The 18,983-nt window shown below is 37.6% G+C and overlaps 2 protein-coding genes across 11 annotated transcripts in view; both read right to left on the reverse strand.

Annotated features, from left to right (window-relative positions):
- LOC134647233 (negative elongation factor D) overlaps positions 1-18,983 on the reverse strand; it is a 387,727-nt gene that overhangs the window by 73,854 nt on the left and 294,890 nt on the right. For 2 of the 3 annotated variants that reach the window (XM_063501496.1, XM_063501497.1), the window contains exons 1-7: positions 3,476-3,636; positions 3,165-3,390; positions 2,942-3,051; positions 2,289-2,396; positions 1,901-2,050; positions 965-1,095; positions 338-525 (exon numbers count right to left, since the gene is read on the reverse strand). In XM_063501496.1, coding sequence (XP_063357566.1) covers positions 338-525; positions 965-1,095; positions 1,901-2,050; positions 2,289-2,396; positions 2,942-3,051; positions 3,165-3,390; positions 3,476-3,535 — 973 coding nt within the window. In that variant the 5' untranslated portion in view covers positions 3,536-3,636. Of the gene's footprint in view, positions 1-337; positions 526-964; positions 1,096-1,900; positions 2,051-2,288; positions 2,397-2,941; positions 3,052-3,164; positions 3,391-3,475; positions 3,637-18,983 lie in introns of those variants that run through there. The other variant, XM_063501499.1, reaches the window with a different exon arrangement.
- LOC134647229 (potassium voltage-gated channel subfamily KQT member 4) overlaps positions 15,359-18,983 on the reverse strand; it is a 70,140-nt gene continuing 66,515 nt past the window's right edge. For 6 of the 8 annotated variants that reach the window (XM_063501482.1, XM_063501479.1, XM_063501483.1 and 3 more), the window contains one exon: positions 15,359-15,741. In XM_063501482.1, coding sequence (XP_063357552.1) covers positions 15,476-15,741 — 266 coding nt within the window. In that variant the 3' untranslated portion in view covers positions 15,359-15,475. The remainder of the gene's footprint in view (positions 15,742-18,983) is intronic. The other 2 variants (XM_063501480.1, XM_063501487.1) reach the window with 2 other exon arrangements.

Consider the following 18,983-nt stretch of genomic DNA (forward strand, 5'->3'; position numbering starts at 1 on the left):
ACATACAAAATAGCCAGGGAGGCTCGCGGGCCGCAAGTGACAGGTTCACGGGCCGCGGGTTGCCGACCGCTGACCTAGAACTACGAAATTTGGCAAGTAATATTGTCTTATAGTCAAGTGCAGGGAAAAATCTAAAAACTGTTAATTTGTAAAAAATAGGGAACAAATCAAATTAGTTTGATTTGTGTTTTAAGTAGGTACTTAGTAACAAAATAAAAAAATAAGTTAAATTTGTACGGTACGGAACCCTCAGCGGGCGAGTTCGACTCGCACATATCCGGTTTTTTGTGCGCTGCGCCGTGAGCTATCAGGCACCCGAGACCACACACACACGTACCCAGGAACTGTGGGATGCGCAGCAAGTGCACGGGCGGCGGGTCGGGCTGCGTGTAGACGCGGAACAGCACGGAGATGTCGGCGGGGTTGAGCGCGCCGCGCGACAGCATGGCGGCCAGCGCCGTGCGCGCGCCGCGCCAGCTGTCGCCCGTCGTCAGCGCCAGCGTGATGGGCGTCACGTCGTGCCCGCTGCACACGTTATACAATGCGGTGAAGCCTTGGTATCTTGTTGCCGCAGTACACGGCGTACAGTCAGCGTCTGATAAATAGTGGCGGCCAAACTGGCCAAAGTAGCCTTATTTCCATCCATGGCAACAAAGATGTGTTACGATTTATTTGGCCACTTTGGCTGACATTGCCTATTTGAAGCCGACTGTACAGTCACATTCTGACTTCTACAGGGCGCATTTCTTAACCAATTCTCGTGAAATTTTGTGAGCTGGTTCTATAATTATACATACATATATGTAGATTTACAGTTTGTCGATTCTGTTTTTGATATTTTTAAAATGGTAAAGCATCCGTGAGGTCTACAGCCTGTCTACAGCTCACAGATACACTAGTTAGAATTAATAAATGTATTTTCTTTCTTTCTTTCTTATATATATGACATGTTATCATAATCTACCTCTGTTGTGCACATCGCGTAATTTCTTGACTAAGTCGTTTCATAATAGCACCGCCGCGAGGTTCCTGGGACAGTATGTGCACGATGACCTGGCTGTACACGTACGTGTGGGCGCCATGGCACACCATTTTCTAGAAATTTCACATTTATTGCTGATGGTCCCATACAAAATTTGAATTTCGCGCCTTTTTTTTACCGACAAGATTTGCTTGACCAGCTTTATTTATTTATATAGTTAAAAAGATCTATCTACCAACCCTAGTACTGTTAAAAATAGAGACGTTTAGCAAACAGATTATGTCAGTAAAAAAAGACGGCAAATTTGACAAATGTAGGTATCGAAGTGTCGATCTTAACATGAACTTTAAATTTCGCGCCTTTTTTTACAGATGAAGAGGTTTGTCAGGCTTAACTTGGCAGTATAACTTTTATGTCATATGAATCTATCATCAATCCTCTTTCTAGGAACTTAACACCCAAAAGCTAGCAACAGCAGTGTGCTCAGAAAGTGTAATTAGTTGTTTTTTTTTAATCTAATTTTTATTGAGGCTTTGGACACTCTAGCCTTAGTTGGTGTTGAAAATGTATTAGCTATACATACGTATACAAATATCTGGGAGACCAAGCTTTGCTCGGAAAACATACAAAAACTCAATAATACGCGTTAATAGCTAGATCGATTATTCACCCCTGAAAACCCCCATATAGCAAATTTCATCGAAATCATAAGAGCCGTTTCCAAGATCCCCGAAATATATAAATAAATATATATATTTATATACAAGAATTTCTCGTTTGTAGGTATTAGATAGATACTGTAGATATAAGTCTCCAATAGTGACTCAGGATTAATAGTTGGTTGCTTAGTGCAGTGCTATGGTGTCCATGGTCAGCGTTAAACATGTGAACATATAGAATTAGTTTGTAGTTACTTACTGCACATTCATTCACACTGTTTTGCCAATCATCAGAGCTCTGAAGAAAACCAACTATGGAAGACTTGAGCACCCGAGAGAATACTTCTATCTGTTGGGCTGCTGTAGATATACTAGTGATTTCACCTTGAAAGCCAGCATCTGAAATTAACTGGGAACAAATAATAAAGTAGAAATCTGTTATTATGTTCATCCAATCTTAATCAAAAAACTAGTTATCCAATTAAAATTAAAATGGAATATATCTGTGAAGAAATTGAAAAGTGTATGTGAAGTTCCCAAATCGCTTTGGACTGTCATGAGGACTTTAGCCCAATCCCTCTTGTGCAGTGGTTATAGGCTAGATTACATTGATTGATATGATATCATGTTTATTTGTTGATATTTACCTTAATTGTGAAGTTAAGCATAAGACAATCAGGGTATTCCTCTGCCAACCTATATATCAATGATCTCCACGTAGGGTGTTCAATCATCTCAGTCAGCCAAGCAGGAGTCTGTAAGTTAAGCAAAAATAATGCAATTACATGTAAATACAATGTTACATCTGCTATACTTTGTTTATTTTTCCACAGAAGTAATCTCTCTAGTTAGAAAATTGGGCATTCAATATTGTTTTTTTTTTAGTTGAGTATTATACTTATAAACTTTAAATAAATGTCATATACTAAGAAAAAGTGACCAAGGCCTCCAGTGCCCCAGGCTGGAATCGAACCAGCGTCCTCTGCTATGCTAATATTTTCTGAAAATAATTTAATTTGTTCTAGTATTATACTTGTTGAGATTATTTTGACATAATTCTCAATAAAGTACCTTATAAAATCGTAGTAAAAAAAGCAGTCTTCTGCAAAGTTATTCATAAATTTCATAATAAAATAAAATGAAGTATATTATATTAAACTAACTAATTTTTTAAAAATATTAGTGACATTTTACATTTAACCTGTCGAATCCCACGATATGACGTCACCATAAGCGTTCTGGCTCATATGAGCCATGGGAGCTGACAGATTAAGTAAGTTAATTTACATAAAGTACCAACCTCACCCTCCTCTGTGAATATAGTATCTGCTTTCTTTGGATCAAATGTTTTAAGAATCATATCTTTTAAGTGGTTTTCAACCATCGCTTGCACTTCAGTTACCTTAACACCTGCACAGAAAAATAATTGTAAGTCATCATTATTGTTCTATAGATTTTGTTATAAATTTCAACTACATACATACATGAATGGGTACATCCAAGTAAAACTTAAAAATATATACCTCCAAGTATAAGCCATTCTGCTAACAGATTTGCCATTTGGGCAACGGCATTATAGTTGATTGATAACTGTTCAATAACTTGCTCTGGGTTCCCACCAGCTTGGAAGTATCGTTTCAATTGTCCAAAAATACCCGGTTCCATAATATAATCGGGAGTTTTAAATTTCTCAAGGCATTCTTGTAACACTTCTTCTGGATTTTCAATAACATCTTCCCCGCCGTCTTCCTGTAAATATAGCAATATACAAATATGAAAAAGGACGCAAAAACTAGGTAACAACATTAAACAATACAAGTGGCTAAAAACTTACCTCAAAATGGTTATGATTGGATCCCTCCCACACTCGCTCTTCTTCAAACTGACTTGGCATAATGTTAATTTACAAAGTAGATGAAAGACTTTAAATGAAAATAGGAAATTATATAAATAAACAAAGCAAAGCAATAAACGAAGCGCTTTTTTGACAGTTTTGACAAACTTAGAAAATTTGTCAGGATGAGTGATGAGTGGAGTGACATTGACTTTGACTGAAGCGAACTTTTTTCTATTCGGTGTTGACCATAGATAAATTGTCAAGGAAGGGACTCAACACACTTCACACGAAAATTTCACGATCGATTGAATTCGTTGAACCTTTATTATAGGGAGACGCCTTGTCTGTCATTTTCTGTATAAAACGGAAATGGCTTCACATACTTTAATAAAATAATTTCACATTGATGTTTAAACTAAAGTGGTATCCAGACATGACTGATCAAATCAGTTGATTTGATCAGGAAAATTCATTCCATAGATAATGTCTATGAAAATTGGCATTTATGTGTCCGCACCTGCTGATTCGATCGGAGAATTTCATCAGATTGGCGAAAAATTGTCTCATCTGGATACCACTTAAAGGCCATAACAGACTATCGCACCGACTGCGATCTTGGAGCGGTTCTAGAGGGCCCTCCGGGCCCTCCACACTCGTGCGCTAGTGTTGCCAAATGTCTCATATTTCCGTGTTTTTCAACGAATTTTAGCAATGGAATCCTTTAATAGCCAGTTTAGACTCTTGTGCGAGCCACGAGACGAGCCGCGAGCCGTGCCACGAGACGCGAGTGTATGCGGTGGGCTCGCGGCTCGTCTCGTGGCTCGCAAGCTCGTCGAGCTAATATAATTTAAAAACTCTCGGCACGGCATAAGATAAGGAAACCGAATGACAAGCCGAAGGCGAGTGTAAGCGGTGGACTCGCGTCTCGTGGCGCGGCTCGCGGCTCGTCTCGTGGCTCTCGCGAGAGTCTAAGTTGGCTATAAGAATTAAATTCAATTAATGTGGATCCGCTTTTTTAGAGGTAGATGTACGGCCTGAGGTAATATAATGCACCTTTTTCCATGAAAATCTTTAAAAATCTACGTCTTTAAAGAACTGCTTCCGCATTTTTGTTATTTCATCAACTGGCTACAATGCCGTCCACTGTCATAATTTGAAAATGACAGCTGTCAAACGGTGCGATGCAGCTTAAGGCGCCAGTACACAATGGGCCATCGCCGGCCACTCCAAGGGACGCATTTATGTGTTAGAGGGAGCAAGTGATATTGCTATCTCATTCTACCGCATGGCTGCGTAACTTGGAGTGGCCAGCGATGGCCCATTGTACTGGGGCCTTTACACACTAGGGAAATTGGTGCGGAGCGTGTGGTGATGTAGTGTGTTATGGCTTTAAAGTAATCCGCTTTTCTGGCAACAGTTTGTTTTCGTGGAGGTCACAGAGACCATAGAGTAACTTATATATACTGAGACAGAGACTTAAAAAAAGACTTGTTATTTTCGAGGCAGTTTCTATATTTTCTAATACATACAGTTAGTTGGTCAAACAGGCTGAGTTTGTACACAGTTAGTAGGTACCTACTTATCGAGCCTACTTATTATAATTGGTTGAGACTGCTTTTACAATGATACTATATGATTCTCATGAAGTCTTGTTAGAAATAAAAATTTAGGCAGCTGTGGGAAATCCTCAATATTTCTTGTGTGGCGCCCCAGAACCAGGGGCACCAGGGTACTTATAGCTAGTCAAGCAGATCTTGACAGTAGAAAAAGGCGGCAAATTTGAAAAATGTAGGCGCGAAGGTATATCGTCCCATAGAAAATTTGAATTTCTCGCCTTTTTCTACTGTCAAGATCTGGTTGACCAAGTATACATACAATTCTTCATTTTATATTTTCGAATAATTCGTCTCAAGCCCCCTCTAGACTATGTGCGTGAATCGCGACTTCGCGCCGCGCTTCGCGCACTAGTGTGCAGGGGGCTCCAAAGGTTGCCTATAGGGTCCTCCACACTCGCGTTAGCGACTTTGCACCGCGATTCGCGCACGAGTGTGGAGGGGGCTTGTAGGCGCGAAGGGATATCGTCCCATAGAAAATTTGAATTTCGCGCCTTTTTTTACTGACAAGATTGGTTGACCAGCTATAGGTACTGTAAGGTCGTGGTAAGGTCCTTAACACACTACCGGGCCGCACTGCGACCTTGGTGCGGTGCGGTAGTGTGTAACGTATGTGCTTTAACGAATTAAATTGTTGGGTAAATATAGCTGGTCAAGCAATTCTTGACAGTAAAAAAAGGCGCGAAATTCAAATTTTCTATGGGACGATATCCCTTCGTGCCTACATTTCTCAAATTTGCCGCCTTTTTAACCGCCTTCAAAAAAAAAGGAGGTTCTCAGTTTGACCCGTATGTATGTATGTATGTATGTATGTATGTATGTATTTATGTATGTACATTTGTTCGCGATTATCTCGCGTTTGGCTGAACCGATTTTGATGCGGTTTTCAGAAAAGTGTTTGTTACATTCTGGAGAAGGTTTTAGTATACATAGATCTGAGCTGATGCTGAACCCTGGCTGTACCTAGTGGAACTCAGGTTTGGTGCAACATAGGCCCACGCTGTTTTGGTCATCCGACACGCCTTGATGAGCACTTGGGAGAGCAGTACCCAAGATAGAGCTGATGCTGAACCCTGGATGTACCTAGTGGAACTCAGGTTTGGTGCAACATAGGCCCACGCTGTTTTGGTCATTCGACGCGTCTTGATGAGCACTTGGAAGAGCAGTACCCAAGATAGAGCTGATGCTGAACCCTGGATGTACCTAGTGGAACTCAGGTTTGGTGCAACATAGGCCCACGCTGTTTTGGTCATCCGACGCGTCTTGATGAGCACTTGGAAGAGCAGTACCCAAGATAGAGCTGATGCTGAACCCTGGATGTACCTAGTGGAACTCAGGTTTGGTGCAACATAGGCCCACGCTGTTTTGGTCATCCGACACGCCTTGATAAGCACTTGGGAGAGCAGTACCCAAGATAGAGCTTATGCTGAACCCTGGATGTACCTAGTGGAACTCAGGTTTGGTGCAACATAGGCCCACGCTGTTTTGGTCATCCGAAGCGTCTTGATGAGCACTTGGAAGAGCAGTACCCAAGATAGAGCTGATGCTGAACCCTGGATGTAACTAGTGGAACTCAGGTTTGGTGCAACATAGGCCCACGCTGTTTTGGTCATCCGACGCGTCTTGATGAGCACTTGGAAGAGCAGTACCCAAGATAGAGCTGATGCTGAACCCTGGCTGTACCTAGTGGAACTCAGGTTTGGTGCAATATAGGCCCACGCTGTTTTGGTCATCCGACACGCCTTGATGAGCACTTGGGAGAGCAGTACCCAAGATAGAGCTGATGCTGAACCCTGGATGTACCTAGTGGAACTCAGGTTTGGTGCAACATAGGCCCACGCTATTTTGGTCATCTGTCACATCTTGATGAGCACTTGGGAGAGTAGTACCCAAGATGGAGCTGATGCTGAACTCTGGATGTACCTAGTGGAACTCAGGATGTACCTAGTGGAACTCAGGTTTAGTGCAACATAGGCCCACGCTGTTTTGGTCATCCGACGCGTCTTGATGAGCACTTGGGAGAGCAGTACCCAAGATAGAGCTGATGCTAAACCCTGGATGTACCTAGTGGAACTCAGGTTTGGTGCAACATAGACCCACGCTGTTTTGGTCATCAGACGCGTCTTGATGAGCACTTGGAAGAGCAGTACCCAAGATAGAGCTGATGCTGAACCCTGGATGTACCTAGTGGAACTCAGGTTTGGTGCAACATAGGCCCAAGCTATTTTGGTCATCTGTCACATCTTGATGAGCACTTGGGAGAGCAGTACCCACGATATAGCTGATGCTGAAACCTGGCTGTACCTAGTGGAACTCAGGTTTGGTGCAACAAGGCCCACGCTATTTTGGTCATTCGTCACATCTTGATGAGCACTTGGGAGAGCAGTACCCTAGATAAAACTGATGGTGAACCCTGGCTGTACCTAGTGGAACTCAGATTTGGTGCAACATAGGCACACTTTGTTTTGGTTAGCCGACTTATCGTCATGTGCCTATGTTGCAGAGTTCCACTAGGTGGGTCGATCAACTATTTTCTAACCGTCTTTAAAAAAAGGAAGTTCTCAGTTTGACCCGTATGTTTGTATGTATGTTTCTTCGTGATTATCTCGTGTTTGACTAAACCGATTTTGATGCCGTTTTCAGAAAAGTGTTTGTTACATTCTGGAGAAAGTTTTAGTGTACAGTACATGGATGGTTAGAAAAACCGTGGGTGGTTGGATCCGGTAGGTGGCGATGCTATCGGTATACCTACCGTCAAATTTAAGTTGCTGAATCCGATTAAGATAAAATAGTGGCAGTGGGAGTCAAACAAGTATTTTAGCCCAAAACCTAAAATAAATGAAGTACCTATCATTAAAAATTAAAAATTAAATTAAATAAATAAAAAAGAATTAAAAAAAATGTAAACAAAAAGAAAACCAAAACAAAATAACTTAATACTAAATTACACTAAAACTAAATGGAGAGCCTAACAAACTAGTATTTTAGCCAAAAACCTAAAATAAATGATTGACCTATCACTAAAAAGTAAAAAATAAAATAAAATAAATAAAAAATAATAAAAAACTTAAAAATAGACAAAAAGAAAACCAAAACAAAATAACTTAATATAAATTCTTTTTTTAAAAAAGGGAACCGCCTTCAAAAAACCAACCCACTGAAAAGCATAAAATAATTTTTATATGGCACCCCTATACATGTCCAGTCCCTATATCCCGTCGTAAAGCAAATTTCTGCCAAAAAGTAATTAATACCTAATAATAAGAAAATTAATAATCATCCGGGTAATTACTTGGTTTTTGAAGGCGGTGCCAAACCAACAAAAACATTCTTTGCTACCAATCAGAAAAAAAATACGAGTATGTAGTACCTACAAGAACTAAATTAATGAGTAAACTAAGTATGTATTTATAATGCAAGTACGTGCAGCGTTCTTCGTTGTCTAAAATATCGGTTCTCTAAAATTTTGGTTTGGCACCGACTTCAAAAACCAAGTAATTACCCGGATGATTATTAATTTTCTTATTATTAGGTATTAATTACTTTTTGGCAGAAATTTGCTTTACGACGGGATATAGGGACTGGACATGTATAGGGGTGCCATATAAAAATTATTTTATGCTTTTCAGTGGGTTGGTTTTTTGAAGGCGGTTCCCTTTTTTAAAAAAAGAATTTATATTAAGTTATTTTGTTTTGGTTTTCTTTTTGTCTATTTTTAAGTTTTTTATTATTTTTTATTTATTTTATTTTTCTACTGACAAGATCTGCTTGACCAGCTATAATAATTATAGATGAAATGCCTACATAAGAGTGAAAGAGTGTGGGGGTGGGGGGTAAGCGAGATTTTGTAGATGAAGAATTAAAGACTCGAGTTTACAATATTCTTACCCCCGGAGTTACACGCAATGTTTTTCATCACATTTGCGAAGAAAAAACTAAATTTTAAGCGAAATAATTATTATTCATGAATTAATTCTTTTAAAATTATGGCTTTAGTTAGTCCAGTAGGACTATTTCGCCAGTATCAAGCTATTAGGAGCTAAATACGACTAAAGTTGTATGGCTAGTACAAGACAGTGTACGGTGATTTTATTAGCTCTTGTAAACATCTTGTAAAGCGATATCTGGGCTTTACAAGTGTACTTGGCACGTGGACTACCGGCCGTTGACTAAAAAATGGTGGTTAAACGCGTGTCAAGATTAATTCTCCATTCTCTACACACTACCATATTAGTTCACTGTATAATAAGCTACCGATATTACACTTTAAACAATATGAATGAGCAAAAAACAAAGGAATTAATCACGAGGCGTGACTATCAGGATGGCGCAGAATCGGAAGTCCCAAACGGACCAAAAATAACTAATTGTGAATTGTGTAATGTTGTAATCCAAATAAACAATTTTTTCTTTCATTTTCATTTTTTTTCACAAACCATAACTCCCGCGGGAACAATATAGGCCTTTGTCCTTCAGTACACCTGCATGAAATATGATCTTTTACGAGCAAGTGTGATGAAAAGTATTTTACTTATAACATCCTTGGTTCGTATGAATTAGTGACATAATTAAAAAAAAAGATAACTCCCTAGAGAGTTATATTTTTTTTTCACAAACCATAACTCCCGCGGCAACAATATAGGCCTTTGTCTTTCAGTACCTACACCATTCAGGTCAATAAGATCTTTTTCGAGCAGGTGTGATGAAAAACATAGTTTCGAATTAATAATTGCAATGACTAAAAAGTGACTGTAGGTATTGATGTTTTTATTAATAATTATTTATTATTTTGTAACATCTACTGTTCACGACAAAATTGAAATGTTTACAAGTACGAATAGGAAATTATGTACAAATGTTTAGGTACTATAAAATGATCCGTCACATAACTAAAGATGGTAGAGTTTCCCTAGCACTACATTTAAAAAACTATTATTCCTTAAAATAACTGGACACCGGTAGTAACGTTTAATTGTAGTCAGTCATCAATTTAAGAGACCTAGGAATCTTAAATACAATGATTGCTTATACTTACTAAATTGGTGCTTTATTATGGAATCTCGTAAATACCATACTTATCTTACAAATAAAACAATGAAAGCAAATCATCAGTCTATAAACTTATGTTAAGCATGTTTATTTAAAACGCGCATATGTACTCGTACAATCTAGCAATATTGGACCGGGCTCAAATCCATTTCACAGAGTCAATGTTCCCTTGTATTACTAACACGTTATTGCTTAACTATTTAATTTGTATATTGGACTGAAGTTGCCCTATTAATATACAAATATTTATTTCCACCGTGGTTCCCGTACATACTAACCCCCTTATTCATAAACGCGCTGCAAACTTCAATTAGCTAATAAATAACGTAATAATCGTTTGTCCTTATCTGTAATTTTGACTTACGTATTAAAAAAAAAAAAAATTACTTTATTTAGACAAAAAGTCCATATAAAATTAAAATTGCTAATAAGTATAAAAATATTAAACAAGAGTTGCTTCAGTTGCCATATGACTGTAAGAAAAGGATAAAAAATAATTTAACTAAATCAGGCCCGTAAAATTTTATGAATAAGGACGTATTAAGTATTTGCAGTAGGTACTTACAAGCACTGACTAAAGTGACTAAAGAAATAGATAGGCGAATAGAGTTTGTACGGAAAGAGAAGAATCGCGAAAAGTAAGGGATCCAATACATTCTACGACTCTTCTCTTTCCGCACAGACTCTAGTTAAAAACTTAAGTAAAGTCCCTCTTTCATGTCGGTTGTGTCACAGATCATGGTGTGCACAGTTTACAGAAACGCTTCTACTTTTTATCTTTATCTTCGTGACTATACAATTATAAGTAGGTATACTTGGTCAAGCAGATCTTGTCAGTAGAAAAAGGCGGCAGAAAAATGTAGGCGCGAAGGAATATCGTCCCATAGAAAATTTGAATTTCGCGCCTTTTTTTACTGACAAGATTTGCTTGACCAGCTATAGATACGATTAAGGCGCAATAGGCTCAGATAACGGAGTGTTTGAAAAGTCGTAGCGCCTTTTTAGATCAGAACACAATACGGTTGCCAAAAAACCGATTCGACTTCAGCGATTCGAATCCTGAGAGGTTTTGATTTTCGCTCGATAGAAAAAAATCAGGAACTAGATCTAAAATGCACTAAAAAAATGCACAAGACCTAGATATTTTAAAATTACTTATAAAAATGAGCAATATTGTGCTTTAGACTCAGCGATTACTTTTTTTATTATTAAAACACACAAAAAAAATTATACAAAAAAATTCGCGACACATGAAATTCGCGGTCCCGAGATCAGTGAGAATGAGAGAAGAAAAACAAACCTACTGGGCCTTAATCAAACTTCTTAGGTGACGGAATAATGTGTCTGCAACCGCAAGCCTTAAGTTATATTACAAATTCCAAATATGGAATGTATGTACGAGCGCGAGCGTCACATACAACAGGGGCTTTATTTAACTTTTTAGGTTACATGCCTTTGTTCCATCCACTTAACCAAGTTTGATAACTGGTTATCTATGTAGACTATTTCTTCCGCAGAGAAAACCAGTTGTATGAGTGGAATTATTATTCCATATTCTTAACCGAGTTTGACGATTAGTTAATCCAGAGGGAATGAGTCTTCCGCATAGCAAACTAGTTATCTGAGTGGAATTGTCCTTCCATGTTAGTAACCGAATTTGCTAATTAGTTGTCCAGGAAGAGCGTATCGAGTGTGTACTTTCTTCCGAAAATCGTTTTTTCTAGATTGCGATTTTTGCCAATCGCAATTTTTACCATTTTATTTTTTCTCAAGAGCTTCCTTTCAGTTATTTGTGCAAGTCGGGTGTACAGAGATTATCAGATAGACTTGAGATAAACATCAAACAAATTCCATATTTGAGTATCTTTTGGTACTCGGCTACTTATGGCCATTCGATTTCACGAAGTTGTTAATCAAAGAATAATAAAATACTTTTCTCAAAAATGGACGGCAAAGTTGACGTTGCCGGTTAAAAAATAGGTCGCGAAGTGCGTAGTTTATGGTCATTCAAAAAATTAAAAAGTTAAAAACATTGCAGTCTCGATTTCGGGACTGCAATGTCGCATACAAATTCCATTATTTAACGAGTTCCAAACTTTTTAAAACTTTAAATGGCCATATCAAATGAAGGCATAGGTCCCTTAAACAGCCAAACAGATGATCAGCACTTATTATTATAAAGCCTTTAACAGACTATCGCACCGCACCGCGACCTTGGAGCGTCGCAACCATAAGTGAGAGCGAGAAACAGATATCTCGTTCTCCCTCGCACTTATGGGTGAAACAGATATCTCTTTCTCGCTCTCACTTATGGGTGCGACGCTCCAAGGTCGCGGTGCGGTGCGATAGTCTGTTATAGGCTTAATGTTGGTACCGCGACTATTTAGGTGTCTCAAATAGGTTGGCGTATTTTCAGCAGAAAAATACACTTCTTTTTTTTTTTAAAGGCGGCAAGCAAATTTTTTTAATGGTTGTACTTTTTTCTGTGAAAATTAGAACGTTGCTTCTGTAAGTTCTGTAAAATATTTCTATTTCTTGCACCATTTTTGAGAAAAGCACTATATATGACTCGGCTGGAAGGCTACTTGCTGGCTTCGGATTCAATTAAACGGACTCCCAAGGTCGTCCGTTTAAAACGAATCCTCAGCCTGCAAGTAGCTACTTCCGAACCTCGACAATAATGTACTATTATTGTTCACAAGTGCCTGACTTGTCGCGAACAGTAGTATCTATATTAACATGGTAATTTTGAACTATACTTTACACAATAAAAAGATAGGCAATGGTAAAGTCTAATTGGAGGCAACAATAGGTCCCATTGTAAGTTTTAATGCAGAACTGGCTAGGTCCGTTTTCTTTTATAATTAGGTAACCTACTAGCTACAATTTTGGATGCAGTAGGTCGAGACAGATACTTAGGTAATTTTGGTAAGGTTCTAGGTGGTTCTAGGGTGTTCTATTTAAGTAGGTATACATTATAAACGTTAAAATCTTAATTCAATTGTTTTTGAATGACAGGCAAATTTTACCCTGCTTTTATCAAGATACATCCAAAATTTTATAAATTGGTTCAAGAATAGGATTGTTAAAGTTGGTGCTATGTAAATATTATAGGTAAAGAATTCTGTACTTTACTCGTATGTATAGTATCGTAAGGAGATGCTGGCTGGTCCTATAGATAGAAATTAGAGAAGTGTAGGTTTTTACTCCGACCGACTCTGTCTCGATTTCTATGACAACAAGCTTAATCCAAAATTAGTGTTCTATGTAAGTAGGTTAGTACTTAGTAGATAAGTCAGTTTTCCAAAATGGTATTTTTTATATAGTTTCTATTACAAGTTATTGATAGTTACATCAGTCTATTGCGTGTAGGTACATTAATTCCTAGGTTGCAATAAGCATTATCTAGGGTCCAAAATTAAGACTAAGTAGGCATCAATGTATTGAAGGCAAGAAAAAAGTACCCACCTATTTAAAAATGAATTTTCTTTTAAAATATAATACAATTGTATAGTTTGAATATTGTTCTACGATGGTTGAATTAATTTTTGAAAGTTTGTATTGTCGTAACTTAAGACTATTTAATTACAAAATAATAATACATAATTCGATGTTAAATATTCACATTTAAGGTGGAAAAGCTTGCATTCATAATGCAATAAATTATTATAATTTAGATTATTTCTGAACTGAGTATTGTCATAATTAAAGTTTATCGTAAGTTTTTTTTCTTACAATGAACCGATTAAATCACAAAAAATCACAATGATGAGCATCGATTGATGGGCTCTATAGTAAATACATACTGGGACTTTGTGAGCTTTTAAGGGATAGGTATTTTACTTAGCCACCGAGTGGGATATGTCAGAATATGGCTATTTTAAAGAATTACAGTCCGACATAAAATAGTAGAAATTAAATAAAATGGAACTAAGAAATCCATACTAGGTAAATTGTTGCCACGTTTAAGCATTTTACCTCAAAAATGTGACAGTTACGTAGAAATTGGCGCCTTCATTTGTTTTCTACTATTTTATGTCGCACTGTATTTTGCGTTGTGGTCATAGGTAATGCAAAAAATATACTTAGGTATATAAATTAATTATGTATATTGCCTGCCACTCCCAAAGTAGGTGACACATGACTTCTTCTAACTTTATAATTAAGTATATTAATTCAAATCATTTTACAAAGTCATTAAATTTGCCATATTATTTTTTCATTAGTAGGTACTTACATACGGAAGTAGTTAGGTACGATCGTTAATGAATTTTACTGTATCGGTACTCCATTTGCCTTATTTTTAATTTATTTACAACTTATAACTACTATATGCAATAAAATTAAAAGCTAAGCTTTCACTCAACTTATTGATAATATTCTGTAAAATGTCTTATTCTTCACCTTAATATAATAATTAATTACTTTTAAAAGCAATAGGAAACAAAGAAATTAAGCGTATTTTTTACCTACTTGTGCTCGTTCTTATTTACAATTTAATGAAGAAACGGGTGTAATTGATAAGTTCATGCTACAATCGACGAGGCTTGGTCAATGGTGGCCATAATGAAACCATAGGTACTCCAGTTAGGTATTTACACGACACAGGTATCTTAGCTGGGGGCCTAGCAAAGGTGACAATAGTTTCTGAAAACTATATAAACGAAACGCTAAGATAAACGTAAATAACGTATGGAAATTATAACGTTCCGTTTCGTTTTCTGCAAACGATTGTCATCTTTGCTAGGCCTCCATGGTGACTAGCCAAAGTCGAAATCGGTTGCCCTACGACAACAAAACGCTTTGTGTCTCTCTATCACTCTCCCATATTAGTGCGACAGTGACTGCGTTTCGTTCTATACGGGGCGTAAACGATTGGCATGTTGGCTACGCACCCTGATGTATGAAATACATAGTTCTTACTGACCAGCAGGAAATAATAGATCATCAGTGGATTATTGCAGCATACAGAAAAGTGTCGTAAGGCATCGACGGTACCTACTAAATAGGCTTGCAACCTTTTATCCCCCTTTCTGTTTGTGCCTCTGAACCTATTGCATGACAAATCTGAATAACTACTCGTTGTATACATTGATTACTGTTTCAATAGTCACTCTTTGATTGTTTCAACCATTTACTACTCAATCACACTAGGTTATGCAAATAAGCATAATCTGATTGCTGTTTTGACTTAAATAAGCACCTATTGTCAACAGTTTTAGCGGCATAATAATTTGTGGAACATCAAACATTCTGTCAACGATGCGAACTAGACGGATTATTAGTCGGGAGTGTATTTGTAAGAGAGAGGCCCGTTGCATCGTTTGGAGGAAGTTCAAACGTCGGGTCGCAAGAGGTGAAGGTCGACAGCGACGTCGCGCCGCTGCGTGCGCACGATCCGCGGCGCGTGCGGCGCGTTCGCGGCGTGCGCTGCGCCTAGCAACGCCGCGTCCTCCGCCAGCGAGTCGCCCGAGCCGTAGCCGCGCTCTTCCCCGCCCTCGCCCTCCCCCTCGCCCTCGCACCACGACGCCGACCCCGAGCTGCCGGAGGCCCCCGCCTCCGCTTCAGTCTCTACCTCTACTGAGCAGCTCGCGCATACTTCTGAAATTACACAGTATACTCTTATTAGATTACATACAGTCAGGCAACAATTGATATATAAATAGGACTCGTAGATGGGCGCCTTGCCAAATAAGTTTGTACCTATATCGGAAGCTCACAAACTCGGAATGGAATGGCCTGATATATTTAATAACCCTGAATATTATGAAGTAACATCGGATTTCGGACGGAAAAATGTCATTTTTAATACTCATAGAAAGAACTGTGTATGGAACCATAGAAAAATAAGTTAGCTTAACTACAGAGCTCGCTTTATACATCAGTTTCCTTACTTAATTATTGATAAGTTGTATGGGAGGTATGGTAAAACGTATTACATAGTAATACGTTTAAAATTAACTTAGTACTTACTCGTATTAAGCTTAAATCTTATTACAAATAAGTTTTCGCCAAGCGCACTTAAATTTTATTATAAAAGGCTTTTTATCAATATATGGAGTGAGCACTGTAAGCTTACATATTTGTCTATTAACCTATGAAACGAAGTTTCGTTAGTGGTGTGGTGTTGTTCGGTTAAGCTAGGTAGGTATTGAAATTGTATGATTTCAAAACGTCGAAAAACATACCTTTTTTTTCTCTAATTTTATCTGCAATCGGCTGGTTTAGCCATAATCAGATGTTATGTCTTTTATGAGGGTTTCAAATTGTCCGATCCGATATCGGACATGTAGGTACATCAACAATGTCGTACCGCGCGGTGTCCGTACGCTGTTCCCCGCATAATATGCGCGCACAAACAAAAATTATCGGTCCGACAGCTGACGAGGCGTCCGACATGTCTGAAATTATCGGAGGTGCCAATCTGATATCGGATGTTGGGTGGCCTCTATTGAAAAGGACGGACAAAAGAGTGCCCTGTGGCATGAAGTCCGCCTTATTTTGGATTAACATTATTTTTTGCCATGCAGATAATGAATAAATAAATACATAATAAACAAATGTTTTACATTTTACTTCATTCCGATATTCGATATCGGACCGGACAATATGAAAACGCTTTAAGCAGGAAAAGGGTATTGTTTAGGTATCATTAGGATTAGGTATATACCAACACTCATAGGCATATTGTTGTTCGACGTTTTAAGATGATACTTTTTAATAGCTAACCACAGGAATACTAGGTACTTCAGTACTTATACGTAAAGGTATCTTCAAGGTTGCCAGCCTAATCAATTTTATTTGAATCGTAGTAAAAATGCAAGTTATTGCCAACCTTTCCCTTTTTGGTGCATTCATGCGTGTTGGTGACTGTATCAATTGTGCCTTCTATGTACCGGCAATTCTAAGCAAATGCGTTTTGAATATCTTAATGCTTGGCGTATTTAATGTTATGTGTATGTGATTAATGCTTACATTTACAGTTTATTTGCAATGTATAAACATGAGGAGAGACACTCCGTAGCACCTACACACATATCTAAAGATACAACAGCATACAATGAACAAAAGTTGTTATACAAGTAGGTAATTTGCCATAATTGAATGTATTGTATCATCATTCCCATCATCATAGTATATAATATGCACCTATATTGTCTAGGTAGGTATATAGCAGTTTAAAAAATGGTTTATCTCTACCAGACACATCCGTAGAGTGCAATTATTTTCGGAAGATAAGTATTTTGTTGGCAGATGGCTTTTTAATCCATGTTTTTCTCTAATATAAATAACATTAAGTTTTTGTTACAACTACTAAGGTACCTACATCGCGACGGTTGTTTAATAACAAGTAATAACTAATCCTTTCCTCCCTCCGAGCAACTATAACGGAGATAGTAACTCTTACAATGTAATGCATTTCTATTTATTTAGATATCATAAGTCCCTCCTCCATGCAAATCCTTTCGTTTAATATATCTATTTATTGTCATTCCTAAAAGCCCTTTCGCTTGCAAATTTGAGTAACTACCTATCTAAGATACGAGTATGTAAATAAAATGCTTGTATTTATTTAAAACTTTACGAATATATTCACCGAAACCTTAGTTGACTTCTGAAAATAATTGCACTTACTATTATTAAATAACGTAATTCAGATAAAATTTAAACTTAAAGAATTTATCAATTTCATGCTTTACTTAGAGAGATACAGATACGTCAGATACCCAACAATTCGCGATTAATGTGTGTCAACTGTAAACTATACAGGACGAAATTAACCATCAGGGCGTGAAAGGGGACAAAGTTTAGGAGAAACTTTCTATTATTTTAGAATGTAATTAACATGTAAACCAAAACGTACATATGCACTCATTTAAGTTCGCCCGCTCTCCCTGTGAATGGAGGATACTTACGTGCAAAGTTTATTTTTAATTGTTAAATGTTTTACATACTCTAGCTCAGTGTTTTTCAAACTGTGGGTCGCGACCCCCTGGGGGGTCGCGAAGCCTCTTCCAGCTGTAAGGCAATACATAAGCGAAATATTTTGGTCATACAAAGGGGGTCGCGTCATGAAAAATATTGAAAAACACTGCTCTAGCTGGTAAAAAAAAATACATCTGTATTTAAGCAGTCAAATGAGCTACCTATCTTAATATAATTTTTTTCATTAATTTTCCTTTCATGTCCTGTTCGTTTTCTCAACCTGTATAAGTAGTAATTATAGGCTATAGCTATAGCACCAAGCAAGCGGCACCAATAATGAGACTTGAAACTAATTGCAGTATCTTTCATTTAACACGGCGAAAACATCAAAATGCGAATAGGACATTAAACTTTTAACGCGAAAAGCGGTAAAATGTTACAGGTATCAGTGAAATAACAAAAATACTCCATTTTCACTTAAATGCCTCATGATTGGTGCCGTTGCCATATAAAATGCATGGATGAAATAATTTCTCAATATTATTCGCATTGGTGAATTTACTAATGAGCTGAACTTCGTCGGCTCCACACACAATAGGTACCGTAAGTTTCAAGTACCTACGTCGAATATGTACATTTAAATGTTTATGCTTTCCAGGTTTTCTAAGTTCTAAACTCTACAATACACAACATGCTGAATATGAAGGGTAATTGCGGGTGACAAGGAGATTAAAGAATACAACAAATGTTACGATATTGAACCTCTGAGGCTCGACACTGAACGCAAACATTAAACGAACAAAAAAATATAGTTTGATAATAACTTACTCTTTGATGTTACCTCTTTTAAATAACTGTTATAAAATATTGTGTACGACTATATGGTAAAGTGGCCTGGTCTTACCTTTTGCTCCAAT

Source organism: Cydia amplana, chromosome 4 (assembly GCF_948474715.1).
Source record: "Cydia amplana chromosome 4, ilCydAmpl1.1, whole genome shotgun sequence".
NCBI classification, from domain to species: Eukaryota; Metazoa; Arthropoda; class Insecta; order Lepidoptera; family Tortricidae; genus Cydia; species Cydia amplana.